Source organism: Panthera tigris, chromosome E1 (assembly GCF_018350195.1).
Source record: "Panthera tigris isolate Pti1 chromosome E1, P.tigris_Pti1_mat1.1, whole genome shotgun sequence".
Lineage (NCBI taxonomy): Eukaryota > Metazoa > Chordata > Mammalia > Carnivora > Felidae > Panthera > Panthera tigris.
The window spans coordinates 56,357,481-56,381,002 of NC_056673.1; the positions used below are offsets into that span (position 1 = coordinate 56,357,481).

At 57.0% G+C, this 23,522-nt stretch overlaps 1 protein-coding gene across 1 annotated transcript in view; it reads right to left on the reverse strand.

Annotated features, from left to right (window-relative positions):
- The window catches only part of MXRA7 (matrix remodeling associated 7), a 28,404-nt gene extending 6,532 nt beyond the window's left edge, over window positions 1–21,872 (reverse strand). Inside the window, exons 1-3 of the mRNA XM_042965470.1 lie at window positions 21,576–21,872; window positions 5,319–5,370; window positions 1,466–1,562 (exon numbers count right to left, since the gene is read on the reverse strand). Of these exons, the coding sequence (XP_042821404.1) occupies window positions 1,466–1,562; window positions 5,319–5,370; window positions 21,576–21,872 (446 nt within the window). The remainder of the gene's footprint in view (window positions 1–1,465; window positions 1,563–5,318; window positions 5,371–21,575) is intronic.
- Between the last annotated feature and the right edge of the window lie 1,650 nt (window positions 21,873–23,522).

The window sequence follows — 23,522 nt, forward strand, 5'->3', positions numbered from 1 at the left end:
AGTTCTGCCCAGCCTCACAAGGGGGCGCTAGCTCCCCGCCAGCTGGTCCATGAGGCCCACGGGGGACTCGTGTTCACTGGGCTCCCAGGACCCTGCAGCCCTGGGAGAGGGGCCTGGTCACCCAGCGACCCCCGTGCTGGCGAAGAACGAGGCGGCTGGGTGCTCGGTGTGCAGAATGAATTAATTGGTTATGAAGGCGGCGGGGGGGGGATGGGGGAGGTTTAGACCACGCCAGTCATGTTGGGGACACATTAACAGACAGGAGGGGGGAAGCACCAGTGGTCTAAGAAGTCCGTCTCCTTACCAAAAGGATTTGCAAGATTATGTGTGGCTCAGGACCTAAGGAACGTGCTACAGGGAAGTGAGGTCAGAGGTCAGCTCAATCCTGAAATATAAAGGCAGCAAACCGGGTCACACCCACAAGCAGTGTCACCAGCACGGAGGTGTGTGTGGGGGTGCTCCCCTGGAGGCCAGGTCCCCCTGTTCCGGGTCCTCCTCCCGCTGGGCCGGCACCGCCACCCCTCCGCCCCCGGGGAAGAGCCTTCCAGGCCGGCTTTGGAAGAAGCAGGGAACAGCCACAGGAAGGGAAATGCGGGTTCTCGTGGACAGAGCGGCTTCTGACTTTTGAGGGACCCTGAGTGGTGTGGCCAGTGGCAATGAAAGGGTGGCTGAGTTATGCATTCTGGAAAAATAAACCCTCCTGTCCCCTGTGACCCGAGAACCCCAGCTTGTGCTAACCAGCGGGCGGTGGTCACCACAAGCCTGGGCTCCCGTTTAGATCCTGCTTGAACCAAAGCACGCCAGCAGGCTCCAGGCCTGGAGACCCCGGGGCTCAGGGTCAGACCCCGGGTTCTCCCTTCCCCAGCTGTCCTGCTGTTTCCAGAGCGCTCTTGGCACGCTGGCGGGACGGAGCGCAGAGGATCCGCGGAGGTTAGCCCACGGGTGTGCGGGGGGTGTCCGGCGGGGGTGGGGGGCGCCCGACTCTAAACCCGGGGCGCTACACGGCTGCCTCTGCCTCCGAGCTCCACGGAGCAGAACAGATACAGAAGGAAGGCGGCCGCTGGGCGAGGAGGGGCCGGAGGGGAGCGGCCAGAGAGATGAGCAGGAAGAATCGAGCTCTGTCCTGAAGTGACAGATTGGTTCTGTCATGAACTCTATCTGGTCCAGGCTCTTCCCCGGCATCTCGCTTTTTCCCTCTGCAGCGGGGCGGGGTGAGGCAGGGGAGGGGCTCAGCGGGTCCTCCCCAGCGCCCGGAGGGGACTGTCTCCAGGGGAGACGAGCCGGCTGAGTGGAGGCAGGACAGACAGATAGGAAAGAACCCCTGAAACGAAAACAAAACAAAACGGAGGGTGGCAGGGGGTGGGGGCAGGCAGCTGGCCCGAGGCTCAGCTCGCCTCCTCTCCTGGCCCCCGAGGGCAGGGGCCAGACAGCCCTGGCTCGTCGGAGAGGAAGGTGTGCGGCCTACCTCTGTTCTTCCTCCAGCTCCTCTTTGGTCATCATCTTCTTGTACTGGTTTCCCCGCAGCTTCCCGGGGCTGTATTTAAAGGAGAAGACCTCTCCCCCTGCAGGGAAGAGACGGGGAAGGGGGTAAGAGCTGGCGCGTGGGACTGGGGAGGGGGCTGGGCGCCTCCCACAGACTCCGAGTCCCTCCCTCCACCCCCCGTCCACCCCGGTGACCACGCACGTGCTGCCCAGGCCTCCGAGAGGGCACCTGCGACTTTTCTGCTCGACTGGCAGGGCTCCCTCCCACACTCTTTCCATGAAATCCCACAGTGACTTAGGGACTCGAAAGGGGGATACAGAGACAAAAATGAGATAGTTGGAGAGAAATCAGTCCCCCTCCCCAAACGGTATGGCTCCATCCACCAGATGCTGGACCCCTCCCCCAAGGCAGGGTTCAGCCATCCACAGAGCTGTCTGGCAAAGGCTCCCGCCAAGCCGCTGCCTTCGAGGACACTCTACCCTCGTCATTGAAGCCGCCCCCCCCCCACCCCACCCCCATTACTGCTGTGCGAATTACATCAGACCCAGCAGGCTGGGCCAAGGTGCTGGGCTCCCTGCCTCTCCTCGGGTCCCAGGCCCGGAGGGTGGCACAGGGACTCCTGATCCTTCTGCCGAGGTCCTCCAGGCTCTGGGGCTTGGGAGATGCCCGCCAGCTATCAGAAATCTGAAATAACGCATCCAGCTCACAGGAGTGATGTGGGATCTTTCACACCGTGTTGAATTTGGGCATCCAAACCGGTGCCTAGTACTGAATAGGTGTACCGGGATTTGCCAGTCCCCGAGAGCAGACTCCTTAGCTGCCTTAGAACAAACAATCTCGAGGCCTGATGAGAGGGCACGCCAGAGGTCTGGACAGAGAAAGGCAGGAATGTGGGACAGGGAGCCAGGGCAGGTGCTGAGCAGAGACTGCCAGGACGGAAGAGAAAAGAGCTTCAGAGCGGAGCCCTGGGCTGAGTATCGGAGGGAGAGAGCCCCCCGCCCCCCCGCCCCCCCCCCCCCCCCCCGGGAATCGATGGCCGTAAGTGGTCCTTCAACCCAGCAGGTGTAGGGCAGACGGCCTCTGGCCACCCCGGGGACAGAGACTGATTGGCTTGTCTTGTCTAATTTCCATTAAGGTATAAAGAATTGACTAAAGGCAACGTGGAGGCCAGCAAATCACCCTCCCACACAGAGGTAGTCCTTTTCAGTTCTGTTCTAGAGGGTTTACCTCTCTGTCACTTCAATGTCAGGAATTTCGAACACCTCCACACCCTGCCACCAGGCCACCCTGACCTCCAGCTGGCGGCTGTCCGGCTTGATCACACAGGCTGATGTGGGCTCAGGGGGAAGAAGGGGCCTCAGCCCCTCTGATTCAGGTTCTCTCTGGGCTGAAGGAAGAAGGTTCTGGATGCAAATTCAGAACCCACATGTAATGTGGTGGGGGCTGTGTTTCTGCTCTCCAAAACCTGGCTCGGGAGGAGAACGCTGGCCGGCTCCCAGGGCACAGTCCCCCTGGGGCGCCCCTGGGGCTGTGGCCTTGCCTTAGGGAGAAGTTCCTACATTAGTACCAGGATTCATGGGCTCTTTATTCTTTCTGCAGACATGAAGTGAGCTCTCTGCTAGGTGCTGGGGGCTTAGCCGTGAATCAAACGGGCAGCAAGCCAAGATAAGTAAAATACAGCGTTTGACGCTGGTCATGAGGGCTCTGCAAAAAGAACAGGGGTGTGGGAGGCAGGGAGGGGGCTGCTTGGAAGTTTCACTGGAGATGGGGTGGGGGTAGCATCGGGAAGGGTTTTGCAGATGATAGTCGAAGGCAGCAAACCCTGCGCTGTCTGGGAGACAGATCCAGTAAAGCAGGGAGGCCAGCGGCACTGGGTGGCAGAGAGAGGGGCCAGGCCGTGTGGTCAGGGAGGGGGGGCTTGGTTCTTCCTCCAGGTGAGACAGGGCTTGGGGCAGAGACAGGGGAATCCGTTCCCACCCCCCACCCCCACCCCCCACTGGAGACCCTGGTCCCCGCTGGCCGGCTCTTCTGGAACACAGCTCAGGCTGACAAACCAAGGGCTGGGTCCTTGTGGACCGCAGGATCAGGGGCTCCCAACAGCACCAGGTATGGCCTGCCTGCATCTGAGGATCTGGGTGCTTTGCTGAGTAATTCCGAGCCCCTGTCTGAGGGGCCTGGGTCCCTGGTTGCCAGGAAAGCCCTGAGAAGCCTGCCTTCGGGGCGGAATCACACAGAGCCGCGGTCTCACTGACCAACGCACCAACCACCAATGACGACGCTCGCTCTGGACCTCCAAGACAGGCAACAAAGAAACCCAATTACCCTCAACGTCAAGGTCATTGTGTTGCTATGTTTTAGAAAAATAGCGATTTTAATTCTGCCAGCTGGGTGCTGCTCAAGGTTTCAATTTACGGGGCAGGTCTGATGATTTTATGTTTTCCGAGCCAGGCAGAACGAACGAACGAACGTCCGTCCGGAAAAGCTTTTCCCTTAATCACATCACACGTGGCGTACCGAGTGATCCGCGGCCGCGTCCAATCCAGCCAGACCAGGGGGTTTCAATGTGAGAGCCTCCCGGGGAGGAGGACTTCTTGCAGCCTTGTGTGACTGACTCACCAATTTGCTTAGGAAGGGCATCTTAGCGACACTAATCAATTAGCCTGGGAGCTGAGCTGCTCGCTGCCGAGGGCCTGGGGGCCCACTCTTCTTTCCTCTGACAGCTGGGGACATGGCCCTCCCCTCCCCTCCCCTGCCTTGTCAGAGCTGGCAGGTGGTGGCTGGGGGCTGGGGGCCGTCCAGGGGCAGCAGTCAGATAAGGAGGGAGGGCCCAGTGATGAGGCACACGGCTGGGCGTGGGGCTAGTGAGCCTCCCCTTGTCCTGGCCGAGGGGCCTCCAGCGGCCTCGGCTCCTGCCCCTTTCTGTGTCCCCAAGTCACTAACGGGATCCCCACCTCTGGCATCCCTGCAGCCACCTGGGGCCACAAGGCAGGGACAGACCCCAGGGCCACAGTTCCCTTGCGTCTCTAACCCCCAGATGATGGAGAAGCTAGGAGAGCAGGGTCCCCCCCACCGGGCTCCCCAGCTGCCTGCCCTTCCCTCTTCCCCTGAGGCAGTACTGACAGAAGCCGCAGAGGCCTGTGGGGCCTCAGCGGGGTGCCGGGGGCCCCCCAGCGCAGCCGCACCGCCAGCCCACACGCCCACACCAGCCGTGGTCACTGCATTCCTGCAACGCGTTCTTTCCACTGCCCCTGCCAGCAGTCGGCCAAAAGTCACAGCAACAGTCTTGCCTTTTTGACAAATTGAGAACTACTTCAGACATACACGAATGCACGTCCTCCGTGTACTTGCCGTGTAGATGAACAAATGTTGACATGTTGCTGTTTTTTGTTTTCTTGGCTTTTGTCTTTGAGTTTGTTTATTTATTTTGAGGGGGCAGGAGGAGAGAGAGAGAGAGAGAGAGAGAGAGAGAGAATTCCAAGCAGGCTCCGCACCAGCAGCTCAGAGCCTGACTCGGGCCTCGAACTCACAGACTGTGAGATCATGACCTGAGCCGAGATCAAGAGTCGGACGCTTAACCGACTGATGGAGCCACTCAGTCGCCCCTGGTTGTTTGTGTTTGTTTTCAAGAAATAAAACACGACAGACCCAGCGGAAACCCACACCGTGCTTGGTTCTGCCTCTGTCCGTCCAGGGCCCTGGCCCCCGGGGGTGCCCAGGACAAGCCCACCGCCTTCCACCCGGTCGGGTTCGAGCTGGCCAGTCTCCTTAATGCTCCCGGACACGCCTGCTCCCTTCTCCTGGCCGGTCAGAGTCTGATGGCAGGGATCCCACTCACCATCTTCCTCCTCAGGCTCTGCTCGGGGTGGGTCCTCCTGGCCATCCTCTTCCTGCAAGACAAAGAGAGAGTCAGCGCCCGGTGCCCGGAGCTCGACACGGTTTACTCGGACACCGCCACCCAGGCGTCCCCGACCCCTTGGTGAAAGCGACCTGACCCTGGCCCCCGGGCGGGAGGGATGCGCCACAGCGGTGGGGGCACTGGAGGCCGGTGACCGCCTTGGGGAGGCGGGGCAGCCGTGGGCAGAGCGTCAGGAGAGGAAGGGGCCGCCGAGGGCCAGTCTGAGCCCACACCGGTGCCTGTCTGTTGGGCGTGGTCGGGAGGACCCTGGTGGGGGCCACGGTTAACCAGCAGGTGGAATCCGTATGATCCCCGAGCTAACGCTGTTTGGCCAAGACAATAAGGGCCGAGGTGCTGTGCTTTTGACCTTTGGACCTCAGTCTCTTTACCCTTTCCGGGTGGGTGCTGGCCAAAGCCTGTGGATGCCGTTTTGGTAAAGGGACTGGGGACTCCCATCCCACAATCTGGGTGCGACTGAAGGCACCAGAGGAAAGCTGGCGGGCCATCCGGGGCCGGGCCATCACAGAGAAGGTGCGTGCACGGGCTCTGCCTCCCGGAACCTCATTCCTCCCGTTTCAGTGTCCATTCCCCCACCTCCTGGAGGCCCGGCTCTCCCACGAATGGACTCAATAAACAGACGGCTGGAAGGAGCGTCCCGAGATGGCCTTCTTGGGAGGAAGGAGTGACTCCAACCTGCAGGAATGCTGGGGGGCACCGGGGACACGCGGCCCAAGGAGCTGTGATGGACAGCGGGCCGGCGGATCCGGAGACACCCCCGGTTTACGAGGGGGAGGCACACACGGAGTGAGCTCCCCGGGCGGCGAAGGCAGCACGCCCAGGCCTCTGGGACTCGGCGCCCGGGTGGGGGGGGGGGGGTGCAGCCAGGGTGGCGGCCTCGGCAGGGGCAGGGAGGAGCGGCCGCAGAGCGGAGGAGCTCTGTCCCTCACGGCAGAGCGAGCGAAGCTGGGCTGCAATTCTGCACGAGCCCAACCGCGGGTCGTAAGTGGCAAACCCTGAAGGGCCTTGACTTTCTGTCGCTCACAAAAGGCAGCCAGGGGGAGCCAGGCGGGAGACGGGAGCAGGGCTCTCCATTCAGTTTCCATCCGGCTCAGCGTCAGAGGTGAGCGATGTGGCCCAGAGCGCAGGTCAGTACGTGGCGCCTGGGTGTCCAGATGCCCCGAGAAGTTTGCCCAGCAAAGCATCTTTGTGGCTGTGGGCAGGGGGCGGGGGCAGGCCCCTTCGGGGGAGGCAGGGTAAGGAGACACCCCTGTGACCCAGCACACCCACTGCTAGGGACCTGCTCTGGACTGGAAAACCATCTGTCCGGGTTTTTCTACGGTGACTCTGATTTTGTGCCGCAGAAACCAGTCCAAACTGGAAACCACTGAAATGTTCATCCTTAGAGTTCCATATATTTGGTTAACATGTTCACCAAAATACTAACAGGTTGAATATATCACAGCACATACACACACACACACACACACACACACCATGCATCAGTGTGCATTAAAAAGGAGGCAGCCGGGGGCGCCTGGGTGGCTCAGTCTGTTGGGTGACCGACTCTTGATTTCAGCTCAGGTCACGATCTCACGGTTCATGAGTTTGAGCCCCGAGTCAGGCTCTGGGCTGACAGCTCAGAGCCTGGAGCCTGCTTCGGATTCTGTGCCTCCCTCTCTCTGCCCCTCCCCTGCTCATGCTCTGTCTCTCTCTCTCAAAAATAAATAAACATTAAAAAATATTAACAAGGAGGCAGCCGTACACACTGATGTGAAACATGCATCAGGACAAATTTCCAACGGGAAAAAGCAAGAAGCAGCATAGTGTGAGAGGGGCCATCTTCTGGATGTAAATATAAAAATGGAAATGCACATACATGCTCATAATCACCGAGAAGAAGTTTTCTGGAAGGACGCATGAGACACCGTTAGTGGCTACCTTTGGGGAGAGGGGCTGGGGGAGGCAGCCTTTTGTTTCTATCTTACACATTTCAGTATAATTTGGATTTTCTAATATGCATGGAGATACATGGATTTCTCTTAATATATTTTAAAAATGCTACATTTTTAAATGCTACGGTTCAATGGGTCTTTGAACTGTGAAATTGGTGATTTTTTAAATGTTTATTTATTTTTGAGAAATAGAGAGAGAGAGAGAGAGCGAGCACAAGTAGGGGAGGGGCAGAGAGAGAGGGAGACACAGAATCCAAAGCAGGGTCCAGGCTCTGAGCTGTCAGCACAGAGCCCGACGCGGGGCTCGAACCCGTGAACTGTGAGATCATGTTCTGTGTCGAAGTCGGACGCCCAACCGACGAGCCACCCGGGCGCCCCTTGACAGCTTGTACATGATTTTAAGCGGGGGGTCGACCAGCTCACCAAGGTGCCCGTGGGAGAGGACTCCTCTACCTGCCTATCCATGCAGAGTCTGGCACACAAAGAGTTAAAGTGAAAACCTTAGCCTTCAAATGTCAGGAAGCTAAGTATAAAAGGAATTTAAATAAGTAAATATTCAACTATGTGTATTGTAGCTCTGTAGCATTCGCATTTCTTAAGTTATTAAAACTTAAAACTGCACTAAGACTTTGGAGGTACCTCTGTAACCCAGAATTAAATTAAAGATAAATAGTGTTATGTGTGTGGTAGAGATAGATAGATAGATGCCGTTATAAAATTTCCCGTGTGGGTCTGCGGCTTTTAAAATCGATTTTTTAGGGGCGCCTGGGTGGCTCCGTTGGTTGCACGTCTGACTCTCGATTTCAGCTCAGGTCGTGATCTCACGGTTCGTGAGTTTGAGCCCCGCCTCGGGCTCTGCCCTGACAGCGTGGAACCTGCTTGGGATTCTCTCTCGGCCCCTCCCCTGCTCTCTCTCTCTCTCTCTCTTTCACAAAATAAACTAATAAATAAATAAAATAAAATAGATTTTTTTATTGCAGTCTTCGTGAAGTCTGGAAAATAGTGCTGAATTGGCCACATGTTGTTTTCTGTCTGTGCAGAAATGCCCTTCCTTCAGAAGACGCCCCTCGAAGCCTCTGGGCCCAGCGGGCACGGCCAGTCAGGGCAGTCACACCCCCTCCCTCAACACACCAGCATGCAGATGTGACCTATGGCCCAACTCTGCTTGGGGAGAAGGGACGTCTGGTCCCAGAGCTGTGAGCCTGGGAATGTGTGTGTTGGCGGGGGGCGATCGGGGGGCGCCTGGCTGTGATTGTCCCCGAGGCCACTCCACCCTAGCCTTCCCCTGTCCGTGAGAGACTCAACTCCCAGTTTTGCGCAGGCTAACCAGCCAAGTTGCTGTCACCGACAGCCAGAGTCCTGACCCCTGTCATTGCCTCCTCACCCGCCACTTAGCAAGCCCAGAACACATCGATTTCTCTCGGGAGAGTGCTGCCTGCATCAGATGCCGGCAGGACGGCAGCTGGGGGATGGGTAGGATGCTGGAGTTTTCCACCTGTGCTTTGGGGAAGCACCCCAGGCCCACATGTTTATCTGGGCTTACTTAGTGGGCTTTTAGATAACATCATGATAATGGAAAGGATTCCATTATTAAACAGAACGCTGTGTATTGCATTTTGGCCTTATTTTATAAAAAACGTGTACACAACAGAAAAACCCAAGTGCTGACACCGGTAATAAGATGGACAGGTCTCGTAAACAGTGCGATTGGGCCACAGATGGCCATCCTTCTGGACGGCGGTGGCCCTCCAGCCTCCGTCCAAGACTCTCTGCCTCGAGATGGTGAACTGTGGGGGGCGCCCGGGTGGCTCAGTGGGTTAAGTGTCCGACTCTTGATTTTAGCTCAGGTCACAATCTCACAGTTTGTGGGTTCGAGCCCTCCGCTGGGCTCTGCGCTGCCAGTGTGGAGCCTGCTTGGGGTTCTTTCTCTCCGTCTCTCCCTCTGCCCTCTCCCCCTGCTTGCACTCTCTCTCAAAATAAAGAAGCATTAAAAAAAAAAAAAAGGCAATGAACTGTGAACTATGTGTATGACAGTGAAGGAAAGCAGTAAGGTGGAACCATGTACCAAATGCTAGAACAGGGGAGCCTGGGTGGCTCAGTCGGTTGAGCATCCGACTTTGGCTCAGGTCATGATCTCGCAGTTCGTGAGTTCGAGTCCCGCATCGGGCGGGACTGAGGGGCACAGCGAGGCCCCAGAGGGGACGCCAGGTGGGGAGCCTCACGGCTTTTGCAGTGACTGGCTGGAGTCTGGTGTGACCGCAGGGGATCACGGGGGTCAGGAGGCAGGGCTCGGACCAGGAAGATCTTATAGGGAACAAGGCATTGAGGAGCCCCCAGAAGCTTTTAAATGGGGAGAAAGAGGAGGAGACCGGCATTTTTGGAGCAGGGAGTAGGAAGGCATGGTGAGGGCAGGATAGGAGGCAGGATGAACTTCCAGAAGGGGGGGTCCAAGTACAGGCGAGGGATGTAAGGCCTGATCTGGGAGGGTAAGGGACTCGGCCCTCAGCTCAGTGTTTGTCAAATGAATCAGCGAAAGCCTACCTGAATCTGGTTCGATGCAATGCCCTGGGGGTCTCGAACTCGGAACCCCACCCGTGGGTTTGCTCCCTGACACAGCTCGGCTAGGACCACGCCTGGGGCAGCATGACCCCGGCAGCTGCTCAGAGTGGGGACTGCCAGCCCACAAGAGCCCATCGCTGTGGATTTCTTCTATTTTTTTTTTTAAATGTTTATTTAATTTTGAAGGAGAGAGAGAGACACACAGAGTGTGAACGGGGGAGGGGCAGAGAGCGAGAAAGGGAGACACAGAATCCAAAGCAGGCTCCAGGCTCTGAGCCGTCAGCACAGAACCCGACGCGGGGCTCGGACCCGCCAACTGTGAGATCATGACCCGAGCCGAAGTTGGACGCTCAACCGACAGAGCCACCCAGGCGCCCCCACTGATGTGGATTTCTTGTCACTGCCCTTGGTCCCGAGAGTGACACATGGCACCTGTGTGTTGCAGACTGAATTATGTCCCTCCCCAAAGTCATATGCTGAGGTCCCAACTGCCAGCACCTCAGACTGTGACTACGTTTGCAGAGGGGGCCTTTAAAGAAGGAATTAAGTTAAAACAAGGCCATGAGGGTGGGTCCTGCTCCGATCTGACTGGTGTCCTTCTAAGAGCAAATGTATAAGAGGACACACAGGGAGACGCCAGGCGTGCGTGTGCTCATGGAAAGGCCCCGGGAGGACGCAGTGAGAAGGTGGCCCCTGCAAGCCGGGGAGAGAGGCCTCGGGAGAGATGGACCCTGCCCCCCCGCCTGGATCTCACAGTTCTGGACAAAGTAAATGTCTGTGTCTCAAGCCGCCCTAGCAAGCCAGTGTAAATCAATTTTGTGAAAACTGTGAGTCGGTGACACCCTCTGAGACAGGCAGCTGGCGTCCCCCTGGCTGGTCCCCAAAGCAGTCCCAGGCGGGGAACCCAACCCCATCACCTCCCTGACCAAGAGTCCCAGCATTTCGCTACTGGATAGAACCCGAGGGTTTTAACGCCACGTGGCCCCGGCCACTTTTCCTCCAGTGGAGGGATGGGGGAGGGGACAGGCAAAGCACAGGGGCCAGGGTCTCCCAGAGGCCGAGGGGGGAGGCTTCTCGGAGCCAGTGTGAGCCTGCAGACAGCATGTTGCCTTTTATGGCTGCCCTGGCTGATCTAGGCCTGATGCACAGCGCGAGGCAGAGGATGGGGAGACGGAGACAGAGACAGAGACGGGTAGGGAAGAGACAGAGAGAGAGAGAGAGAGAAACATCTCTCTGTCTGCCTGAGCAGAAGGCTCGGCCCTGGGGTCCCGCACACAGGCTCTGCTGGGACCCTGTGAGCTGCCACCAAAGCCAACTGGGCTGTGACCGCGGCAGGGCCCCTGGTTAATCTGGGAGTGATTTTAGAGGACCACGGCTCCGCCAGGCAGGGGGAGAGGGAGGCCTCACTTCCCTGGGGATGCCCGACCCTCCCTCCCCGGCAGCAGCCAACAGAGAGAGGGGCCTGCACTATTCCCCTGCACCTCTCCTCAGCCTGGGCAGCCCCACCCACCGCAGCGGCTGCAGGCTTCCCACGTGGGCACCGAGAACAACGGGCATCGTGCGGGCGCTGCCTCCCTCCCCCCCCCCCCAGCTCCACTGCAGGCAGAGGGGGTGTGACGGTGCTCTCTCCCCTCCCAGAAAGATGCCATTAGTCAATCAGGCTGCTCATCTTTTGCATTCAGAGGGGAGCAGCTGCGGGCACAGACCTGGCCCCAGCTCCTGGAGCGCCTGTGCTGGGCGGGGAGGGTGGGGCCGGCAGAGGTCATGGTCACGGCGGCTCTCTCTCTCTCTCTCCCCCCTCCCGAATGTCCAAACAGCTCAGCCACCGCACGCCCAAGTGACAGCTCCAGGCAGGGGACCCTGTATTTGCGGCTGGATAAGGCGCACCCCTGAGCCGAGGAACTTGTGTCTTCTTATCTCAAACTGGCCCTTCTCAGCCTTTCTCTGTGATCACGGCATCTCTGACACTTGGTCATGGCCCGGGAACGCTGATTCAAGCCTGCTGCTTCCTTTCTGCTTCCGCTTCTCAACCGCTGTCCCTGTCTCCCCGCCACGCCCCGCCCCCCCCCAAAAGTCCCTAAGATTCACCCTCATTCTCACGCCTGAAACGGCACCGTTGTCCTTGACCTCTCTCTCCCCTGACTCATCTGCTCTGAGAACACCTTAAAATGCCAGCTCGATCATGCTTTTTTCCCCACTAGAACCCTAAAATGACGGCTGCCGGGTTCAATTCAAATATCCCCAGGCCTGTGAAGTTCTTCTGCTTCCTGATTCAGGGGCTCAGTCTCTAAGGCTTCCCGGGAAGTGCTCTCCTCTCCCGCCCCCCGGGGGCTGCCATGGGAGGGCAGGCTGGAACTTAGGGTCCCCCTTGGAACCAAGGCCTCGGGTATGTGATCTCGGGCATTCACCTCTGGGTGCTCCTCCTTCCTTTGTGCGGGGTCCTTTGAGGTCACAGAATCCGGGGAGGATGGTCTTGAGCTCAGTTTTTATTTTGCCCTCAGTGGGCAGACCCCTGGAGCTTTGTGGTGGGTACTGAGGGGATTGCTGTGAGGAGGGGCAGGGGAATAGAGGGGCTGAGACCTCCACCCAGGGCAGATCTGCTTTTGCTTTATGCACTGGGCTTCCATTTAAGATCGAAGAAGAAAAAAGGTATCTAGCGCCTTAAAAAAAATTGTTTTTCATGTTTTATTATTTATTTTTGACACAGAGAGAGAGCGTGAGCGGGGGAGGGGAAGAGAGAGAGGGAGACCCAGAATCCGAAGCAGGCTCCGGGCTCCGAGCTGTCAGCACAGAGCCCGATGCGGGGCTTGAACCCACAATCGTGACCTGAGCTAAAGTCGGACGCTTAACCGACTGAGCCACCCAGGCACCCCCTTAATATTTTTTTAATGTTTATTTATATTTGAGAGAAAGAGACAGAGTGCCAGCGGGGGAGGGGCAGAGAGACAGAGACAGAATCTGAAGCAGGCTCCGGGCTCTGAGCTGTCAGGACGGAGCCCAACGCGGGGCTCGAACTCACCAGCTGTGAGATCATGACCTGAGCCGGAGTCGGCCGCTTAACCGACTTGAGCCCCCCAGGTGCCCCGCTAGTGCTTTTAAAAATGTGAGAAAGCCACCGATCTAAGTGGCTTTGACCTAATTCAAAACCCTATAGCTGATAAAACCTTTGATGAAAGTTCTCCAGTGTGTTTGAACACTTGTAGCCTCGGGGAGCTCACTACCTTACAGAGCCGTCTGCCTCTTTGGGGCATCCGGGGGCATGAAGAGAAATGGCCTCTGCCTGCTGCCCAGGCCAGTCCTACGAGGAGGTGGCATCGCCTCCTGGCAGGGGCTGCCCCGTTCCTTCTCTTTGTTGTTCCTGTGGTTTATAAATTCCACAAGCATGTGGTGGGTGCTACTGTGTGCTGAGCCTGCTGTAGGAGCTGGGGGTGTGGCCGTGACCATGGCAGGCAGGGACCCTGTTCTCCGGAGCCGACATTCCGCTTCGGCGGACATAAGGGATGACCTCAGACCCTGTGGAGTGCCGTGAAGAAAGCCCGATAGAATGGCGTGCTGGAGCAGGGGTGGGGGACTTCTATCCGCTAAGGTGCTCAGGCGCCAGACCCTTGAAAGGCAAGGGGGCAGGAGCAGTCATGTGAAGGTCTAGGCCAGGGAGGGTCCGCCGGGCAGAGCGGAGAGCAAATCCCAGGGTCCGGATGGGCGGCAGGCCTGGTGTGTCTGAGCACTGGGAAGGCGGCCGGGGCTGCAGAGAGGAGGCAGGGCGGGCCGCAGGGCCGAGGCAGGAGTTTGGAATGTATTCTGTGCCACCGCAGGGCTTAGAGCAGGAGAGCGTGAGGGGCCCGTTTCCAGGTTATAAAGATCGCGCTGGTTGTTGGGTGGAATGTGGGGGGCGGGCTGGAAGCAGGGGGAGCCGCTGAGAGGTTCCTGCACAGCCCAGAGGAGCCACGGACTGCCGGAGCAGCCTGGAGTGGAGAGGAGGGCCTGACGTCAGGAGGAGGTATCCCACAGGCAGAGGCGACAGGACTTGCTGATGGAATGACTTCGGGCCGCAGGGAAAATGAGAAAACAAGGATGTTGTGTGGGCTTTTGGCCTGAGCAGCTTTGGGAGCCATGGAGGAATTCTGAGCAGGTGGTGAAGGACGCTGGGGGCGGGGAGGGGCCGAGGGCACCCCTCGGGCAACAGAAGTCAAGAGCACTAGGGGCGCCTGGGTGGCTCGGTTGGTTAAGCGTCCCACTTGGGCTCAGGTCACGATCTCACGGTTTGTGGGTTCGAGCCCCGCGTCGGGCTCTGTGCTGACGGCTTGCTCAGAGCCTGGAGCCTGCTTCGGATTTTGTTTCCCTTTCTCTCTGCCCCTGCCCTGCTCACACTCCGTCTCTCTCAAAAATAAATAAACATTAAAAAAAAAAAAAAAAAAAGAAGAAGTCAAGAGCACTTAACAGACAGGGCCGTGTCAGGTGCTCACTGGACAACCACAGGCCAATGTTGAGGAGGCAAGAGATGGGGCTCAGGAAGAGGCTGGGGGCGGGGGGGGGGGCAGTGGTCAGTGTGTTCCAGAGGCAGCAGCGGCGATCCGGGTCCAGAGGTGAGCCCTCCACTTGATATGGGCATGAGCTTGACCAGCGTGGATCAAGAACAAAGGAAGAATACTGGGTAAGATGCTGACTCAGGAAGCGGGGATGGGGGGAGACGGGGAGAGGAGGGGAGAGACTGAGACCCAGCGTTCACGTTCCCAGCACACAATACCCGGGGCCGTGGAGGAGCCAGGCTGCGGGGCCAAGTTCAGCCATCCAGACTAACAGGGCCATCCTGGACTCCGACCTCATATCCCAAATGAGGGCACATTCACAAGCCCTAAACACACTCTCTTGCTCAGATGGCCAAGCACGCCAGATCCAATCCTCTCAGATGAACGGCTTTTGGCATCGTTCCTACAAAGAGGATTTGGAGGACATCAAAAGCTTCATTTAAAAAAAAAAAAAAAAAAAAAAAACCACCCAGAGGCACCAGCCAGCATTCTCCCCTTATCAGCAAGGATTAGGTGGAATTCTAGTGTCTACATTGCGGGATAAATAGAGACGGTTATGCACAGCGAGAACCCGGGGACAAAATCAGGGCTGGGAGCGCAGGATGAAATGAAACCACTGTGCAGGGGGACCGACCAGGCTGAAGAATTCTGACCACGACCAGCTTTAAGGATAATAACACAAGACGGGTGGCCGGTGTTTAAAATGTCTAAGGAGGCCTCTGCACCGCAGGCAGAGAAACTGGTTTTAGGCTTCATGAAGAATAAAGATACAAATGGTTGGACCCCTGGAGCAGGGTTTACTGATCTGGACTGGAGGTGTTTGCTTGTCTTGGGATTGCTCTCAGATTCTGAGTCCTCAGCAAATACGCATCTGGCCAGGAGAAACACTATTAATACCGAGGTCACAGAATTAGGTCCTTGCTGAGAACGTGCCCAGGGTTGTCTCAACCCGAGGTCACGTTGGCCAGACCAGTGTTAACAACGTGGAATTTAACTTGCAAATACGAAACCCACGCGTGCACACAGATAATCGTGGACTGCCAAGCGCTCTAAGAGATATCAGAGGTTGTTTTCGTTCAAGCCGTTCAGTTTGGGGAAACCGAGGCCTAGAGGCACAGAGGTTAAAGGACGTCTCCCCCCCCCCCCCAAGTCCTACCTACGGCTCTTCAGAGGCAAAAATATTAGGTAAACAAGTACCGTGCATTCTCACGCTGGGTTTCCTTGGGACCATTTAATCTCACTTGTTATTCTTTAGCCACTGTGGCCAGGAGAACGCGACTGATACTTCTCCCTTCCGGGTGGGAGGGGAGTGACATCCTGCGGCAGCATCCCAGGCTTCCTTTTCGGTTCCGACCAAGCGGCAAGCAGAAAGATGTCAGCAAGGCGCTCTGTCTGTGCACAGCACGACCCTCGTAGGAGGGGGTTTCTGAACCCCATTGAAGTCCTGATTCATTCACCTGTCCCTAACGGTGGCAGACCGGGTGTGGTCAGGCTCCGGCTGTTCCAGAAAGGCAGCTTTGTCTCTTAAGACATGCTCTTGGGGCGCCTGGGCGGCTCAGTCGGTTGAGTGTCGCCGCTTGGATGCTTGATTTCGGCTCAGGTCATGATCCCAGGGTTGCGGGACTGAGCCTGGTGTCAGGTTCCATGCTGAGTGTGGAGCCTGCTTAGGATTCTTTCTCGGGGTACCTGAGTGGCTCGGCTGGCTAAGGGTCTGACTCTTGGGATTCTTGATCTTGGCTCAGGTCATGATCTCTCGGTTCATGGGATCGAGCCCCACATTGGGCTCTACGCTGACAGCACAGAGCCTGCTTGGGATTCTCTCTCTCCCCCTCTCGCTGCCCCTCCCCCACTCATTCTCCCTCTCTCTCTCTCTCTCAAAATAAATAACTAAACTAAAAAAAAATTTAGGGGCGCCTGGGTGGCTCAGTCCGCTAAGCACCCGACTTCGGCTCAGGTCACGATCTCGCCGTTCCCGAGTTCGAGCCCCACATCGGGCTCTGTGCTGGCAGCTCGGAGCCTGGAGCCTGCCTCAGATTCTGCGTCTCCCTCTCTCTCTGCCCCTTCCCCGCTTGTGCTCTGTCTCAAAAATAAAAATAAACATTAAAAAAAAATAATAATGAAGGATCTTTCTAAAAAAAATTTTTTTAAAAAAGATCCTCTCTCCTCCTGCCCTTCTCCTCCATTTGCAAGTACTCTCTCTCTCTCTCTCTCTCTCTCTTAAAATATATACATAGAAAGAGAGATTCTTTAAAAATTTACCACCTCCCACTACGTAGAAAATTCTGACAGCTGAATTTTCTGTGTGCAAATAAGACTATCTCCGAAAGCTGGGGCGCCTGGGTGGCTCAGTCGGTTGAGCGTCCGACTTCGGCTCAGGTCACGATCTCACGGTCCGTGAGTTCGAGCCCCGCGTCGGGCTCTGGGCTGATGGCTCGGAGCCTGGAGCCTGCTTCCGATTCTGTGTCTCCCTCTCTCTCTGCCCCTCCCCTGTTCATGCTCTGTCTCTCTCTGTCTCAAAAACAAATACAACATTAAAAAAAAAAATTATAAAAAAAAGACTATCTCCGAAAGCAAGAACAAAGTTGAGCCATCGGGAAAGCCCCTGGACTTCCTTCTCACACGGAAGAAGACTTCTGAGCGGAAATGACTTTACAGAAGACACCGTCTTGCACTACTGAACCCTGGACTCTTGTCCACAGCTCGGCACGACCCCCTGATGTGATGGTATTTGGAAGTGAGGCCTGTGGGGGTCACCGGTGTTGGATGAGGTCCTGAGAGTGGGGCCTCCGTGATGGGATTGTTGTCCTTATAAGAAGAGGAAGAGACCAGAGAGCTCTCTCTCCACCACGTGGGGACACAGCAAGGAGGTGGTCGTCCACAACCAGGAAGTGGGCTCTTACCAGGAACTGAATCGGCCGGCACCTTGATCTTGGTTCGCCAATTTCCAGAAGTGGGAGGAATAGATTCCTAGTGTATAAGTCACCCAGCCTCGGGCATTTTGTTTTAGCAGCTCGAGCTAAGACAAGATTCCAAAGTGAGCAATTGACAGATATCTGTCTCGCCCTCCACTGGCTGGGTTCTGTGCCTTTGTTGAGAGAACAGAAAGTGGGGCCATGTCGGCATCACGAAGGTCAGGACGGATGATGGGGGAGGGGATTCACATGCTCCTAAATCATTCTGTGGTCTCTGGCGGGGGGGGGGGGGCGTGCAGGACACAGCCGTGGTGACAAGGATGGTGAGGGTAGGGGACACAGCATGGACCTAACAGCAGGATAACATCAGAGGTGAACCAGGGGGGTGCCTGGGGGGGCTCAGTCAGTTAAGCAGCTGACGCTTGATTTCAGCTCAGGTCGTGATCTCACGGTTCACGGGTTCAAGCCCCGCATCCGGCTCTGCGCTAAGGGTGCGGGGCCTGCTTGGGATTCTCTCCCCCTCTCGGCCCCTCCCTCTCTCGTGCTGTCTCTGTCTCTCTCAGAATAAATAAAACTTTAAAAAAAAGAAAACAAAAAAAAGGAGGTGAACCCGGGCCCCGCCGCACAGTGGGGACAGCCAGGTAAGGCTGTGCAGCCCAGTCAGACCCACACCACCCGAGGGTCTGAAAAACCAAGCCCCGTCCTGAGAAATTCCCCACTGGGTTTCTTTTTTTTTTTTCCAACACTGTATTTTTTTGTGATTCAAGTATAATGAATATGCAGTGTCATAAAAGTTTCAGGTGCCCAATGTAACGATTCAACAATTCTATAAGTTTCCCGGTGCTCATCAAGTCTCCAACACTGTATTCCAAACCTACAGAAAAATTGGAAGAATAAAACAATGAACAAGGTACTCACGTACCCTTCACCTAGATTCACCGATTATTAACATTTTGCCGTCTTTCCATTCTCTCTCCACGTACACACCCACCCTGAGTGTGTGTGTGTGTGTGTGTGTGTGTGTGTGTGTGTGTGTATAACGATTAGCATCATGATACGTTGACCCCTGAACGACACGGGTTTGAACTGTGTAAGTCCACTTATAGGCGGATTTTTTCAATAAATACAGTAAATGCAAAAAAAAAAAAAAAAAAAGAAGAAGAAGAAGAAAAAAGAATCACTCTATGTTATTGCTAAATGTTTAGGCATGCATTTTTCTAAGGACAACAACATACTTCCACATAATCACAACGCCAGCATCACGCAAGAAACTGTGTTGAATACAACAAAATCATCTAATAAACCATTTATTTGAAACATATCCCAGTTATCTCCAAGACGTTCTTTATGGCTCCCCACCCCCACCCCCATCCAGAACCCAATCAAGGATCAGGCATTGCGTTTGTCTGTCTTGTCTCTTTAGTCTTCAGCCTAGAAGAGTGTCCTTGCCTGTTCTGTGTTTGGTGATACCGTCCCCACTCGGTCGCTGAGCAGAGCCAGGACCCAAGCGCCAAGAAGTCTGAGTTCTGGCCCAGACCTCACTCTAGTACCATCTGAGTGACCCCTGACTTTCACCTTGACCACCGTTTGGGAACCCTACGATGTAGTTTTGCTGGAATCCACGCCCCTGTTGGGTAAGAAGCCTGGTAATCCTAAAATTGCAACTTATACAGCAGCACCAAAGAGCACTGTTTCCTGGCCTTAAAAGGGACCGGCTCTGGTTCGTGACATTGTTGGCCACCATTCTCTGTGAGGGTGTGGCATGCCTGTCACGCTTCCTCAGCTGCCCACCCCTACACTCGCCCCAAGGAGACATGACAAGAAAGAGGTTCTAATAATAGAGCTCTGCCCAATGCCCAGCCTCCCTGCCCTGGCCGGTTGCTCACCCCCCATTTCTTCAGTGGCTGCCCGGTGTCTCGGGCCATCATGCTACTTTGCTCCCCGCAACCGTGGGGACGCTTCCCAGTGAACCACAGCCACAGTGAAAGGCCGCTTCCCTGGGCTCTGGATCCTTCTCAATAATCAGCTTTGTGAGTCAAAGGAAGCAGCTGCCCTGAGCCTCCCAGGCCTGGCAGGGCAGAAGGACGACTGGATCAGAAGGACTGCCATTAGTTAGCAAGGTGGCTGTATGCCCCCAGCCCCCATTTCCCCAGGGTCCTTCCACCCGCTCTCCAGGCTCGGCAATATGATAATGAGAAGTCTGTTTCCAGCCAATTTCTTAACAGCTTCTTCCAGGGGTAATCCCACCACTAAGAAGGCAGAGTAGTGGGGGACAGTGATAGGTGTCCCCCCACCCGCCCCCAGCACCTGATCCCGGGGCCTGAGGCACGGCAGTGATTTAGTGTTTGCCAGCTGGAGTTGACGGGGGCTGGGCAACTCGGCAACGGTTGGGGACCTGAACCTACAAGGGAAGGCAGGAGCTCCGGGTGAGGAGACTGACTTCAACATAACCCTCGCGTCGGGATGATGTCGGGACAGGGTGTCGCAGTGGGAGGACGGCCTCTCAGGGTCATCTGGCAACTGCCCCGCATGTGAACCCCTGTGATGAGCTTTGTCCTTCAAAGCACCCACTCCCCCCCACAGGACGAGCATTTTCCAGACAGAGGCAAATTGTGCTCTGGCTGCTACTGACCGTGGGCACCGGGCCCATCCCACTAGATCTCGAATTGCTGAGGGCCCCCAGGCCTTGCAGAAAGCTCTCTCCTGGGTGCTGTAACCCAGAGGGTCAAGACATGACTGGATGCCACAATCAGGCGCTGCAAACTTCAGTCTAGAACTTGCTGCTGAGTGATAAAGGGCCACTGTGTAAACTGTGGGAGCAGGGCTTGCTGAGGGCAAGCGGCTGAGAATAGCCCATACGCCTCTCCTGTTCCCAGGAAGCCGTGAGCGCAGGCAGAATCCCAAATACGGGAACAAACCTAACAAATCAGCACAGGTCCAAACCCTACCTGCCATCCTCATGGATGAGGTCAGCAAGAACAGCAGGGCCTCCATTAAAGCGGAGTCCCTGTCTTCCTTGGGCCGGATACAGCAGCCCTGGGCAGGCTGGTTAGAATCCGCTCTAACGACACAATTAGTCACCCACTTTGTCAAACAAAGCGCCTGCTCAGAGGGGTCCGGCACACTTACTCAGCAAAGAGAAACCCCTGGCCCCAGCCTCACTGCCTTCTCCCGTCGAGGGTTCTCTCCAGTATAAACCACCGTGTCCAGCAGAATTCAGAATGGGCACTGTCGACACACTGACAAGGCACTAAAGCAGCCGGGTCACGCTTTCTACTGCTCTGGCCATCCTCCCTTCCAAGCAGAGGAGCTGGGAAGTTAATTCTGATGTGGGCCCTGGGTGGGAGCCTACAGGGGCCCAGGGAGGAGGAAATCCTGGGAATGTGGGTTTTGTGCCTCGCCAGTGGGTTTCCAATGTAGAGACAAGCACTGGGAAAAGTGTATTTCTTGGTGGGTGAGAGCATATCTCTCTGGGTATCCTGAAGCAAGGCGGCACCGTCAGGACAGAGCTGAAGGACCACAGGGAGTGAGGCGTGGGGCAGTCGCAGGAGGCTCAGCACAGGGGTGCTCAGCTGTGCTGTAGGGGGGCCTTATCTTGCCCTTCCATTCCATAAAGGCCAGGCTTATCTGCAACCCCCGGGGGAGATGTGCCAAAGCACGTGTGCAGTTTGAAAACGACAATAAAAATGACCGCAATCGTGCGGTGCCTTTCCCATCGGCCCCACCCTATGCGCTTCACCAGAGACATCACTGACTCTGGAGTCTGGATTTCAAATTGGCTTAAAAAAAAAAAAAGCCAGCTTTCCTTCCCCCCCCCCCCCCCCAAGTATGACTATTTTTTTCTTTATCGAGACAACTCTCATTACTGCAGACCTTGAAATGTGCCACATGCACGTGGATGTGGGAACCCGTGGGCGGGGGGGTTGGGGGGGAAGGGGGGAAGGTGCGGGGTGAGGGGTGGGTGTGACCCGCGCGGGGTGGGGCGGGAGCCGCGGCCGGCCGGCCGGGAAGAGAGGATCGCCAGCGGAGCACACAACTCCGACAGCCTCGTCGCTCGGCGACACTTCTGGGGGAGGAGGGCGAGTTTGCCGGCGGGGCCCTTCCTCCCTGCCGGCCGCGGGCTCTGCGCTCCCGGGGACGGCCCGGCCCGAGGCTGGGGACCCGATCCCCCGCCCCGCCCGAGCCGGGAGACGGAGGGGGCGGGGCCCCGGGGTGGGGAGGGGGCGCCCGGGAGGGCCGGGTCCGTACCTGCCTGGCCTCGGCGGCCTGCTCCTCCGCCTCCGCCTCCGCCTCCGCCTCCGCCTCCGCCTCCGCCGGCGCCGCCGCGCGCTCCCCCGGGCCCTCGAGCTCCCCCGGGTCCTCCGGCGCGGCCGCCGGCTCCGGGGCGCAGGGGCCGGGCGGCGCGGGGGTCCCGGGGGCCTCGGCCGGGGGCGCGGGCTCCGGGCTCGCGGCCGCCCCGCGCCTCACCAGCAGCCAGGCGAGCAGCAGCGCCAGCGCCGTGGCCAGCGCGGGCAGCGCGGCCAGCAGTTCGGCCGGCGCCTCCATCGCGCCGCGGCCGCCGGAGTGCCAGCCCGCGGGGACCCCGAGGGAGCCGGCCGCGCCCCGCCCGCGCCCCGCCCCGGGGCGGAGCCCCCGCCGCGCCCCGCCTCCCCTCCCTCCCCCGGGGGTGGCTCCGATGCTGGGGGACCCGGGGCCTGACCCCTGGGGGCGGCGCTCCTGAGGCCGGACGAGTCCCAGCCCCGCCCCGGGCCCCTAAGCTTTGCGCTTAGATTTTTGTTTTGAAAACCGGCTCGCAACACTCATTCCACGGGCGCCCTCAGATTACCGTCGTTTTCGGCAGCATTTCCGCCCGGTACAGAAGGCCATCTCACAGCACTTTGGAACCGCCAGCGGAATGCCGAGGCCCGGTGAGGCCGGAAGGCTCGCCTAAACCGTGGCCCTGGACTGCCGGCAAGACGGTGCAAAGCGAAGGTCAACCCCGCTTTACTCCCGGCCACTCCCCGGACACGTCCACAGCGTTTTCAGAGGACACTGCCCGAGCCTGGCCGCTGGATGCCCCTTCTGGGCTGAGACCCAGCAGCCTTCCACACGGGCGTCCTTGTAACGTGGCTGCCCCCCAAAGGCGGTTTCTGGAACTCAGCTCCAGGTGCCTTGTGTCCACTCTGGTCCCCTACTGGCTCTTCCTCTTGGAGTAATTCTGGAAGGTAGCGAAGGTGGAATGAAGGGAAGTGTACTGGTTTTGTTCCTCCAGATCCTTCCAGGGCTCTGTTGCTGAACAGTGTGTGTTTGAGATGACTACGCTGTAACCCGAAACAGTATTTCTCCCCCGCTCCCAATAAACACAGGGCGGACGAAGTGTGTCAGGTACCAGCTGAAAAAACAGGGTGCCGGTTTTTGCTTTGGATACATTTACTGCTGTTTTGGAAAAATGACAGTGCCCGAGCTGACATCTGGTGGGAGCCAAGAAGCTAGAATGGAGTGTTGTTTAAATTTTTTTTTAATGTTTATTTATTTTTGAGAGAGAGACAGAGCGTGAGCAGGGGAGGGGCAGAGACAGAGGGAGATACAGAATTGGAAGTAGGCTCCCGGCTCCGGGCTGTCAGCACAGAGCCTGACGCGGGCCTGGAACCCACGGCTTGTGACATCATGACTTGAGCCGAGGTCCCTAACCAACCGAGCCACCCAGGCGCCCCTAGATGGAGTGCTGTTTAAATGGAAGATGCTAGCGTGTGCTCAGGCTTCCTCCTGGTCCAGTTATGACCAATGGGCAAAAGGCAAGCTTAATCCTGCCGCATCACATAATATGAAGGTACAAGCAAAAGGAATTTCAGTGGTGACCGATGAAAAACAGCCCGTAACTGCAAAATGTGGAGTGGGGCTTAGGTCTTAGCTACTGGCTTCTGACCACAAGGGGACTTATGGGCTAAGTGGGTCTTCTTCCTTGTCCCCTGTCCTCACTGTTTCAAAGCTGCTATGTAAGAGGGCCCGTTGTGCAAACTCGGTCACGTTCTGTATCAACTATCAGATGAATAACGGAAAGAAACAAGAACAGAACAATGCAAAAAACCCAACTCCAAATCAAGTTGCTTTATTTAAAATGATGAACAAGTTTCATCCAAGTGAAAGTTAAAAATACCAGTCAAATGGCAGAGCCACAGGCATTTGGTGGCGGAGCCCACGGCGAGATGAAAGCAG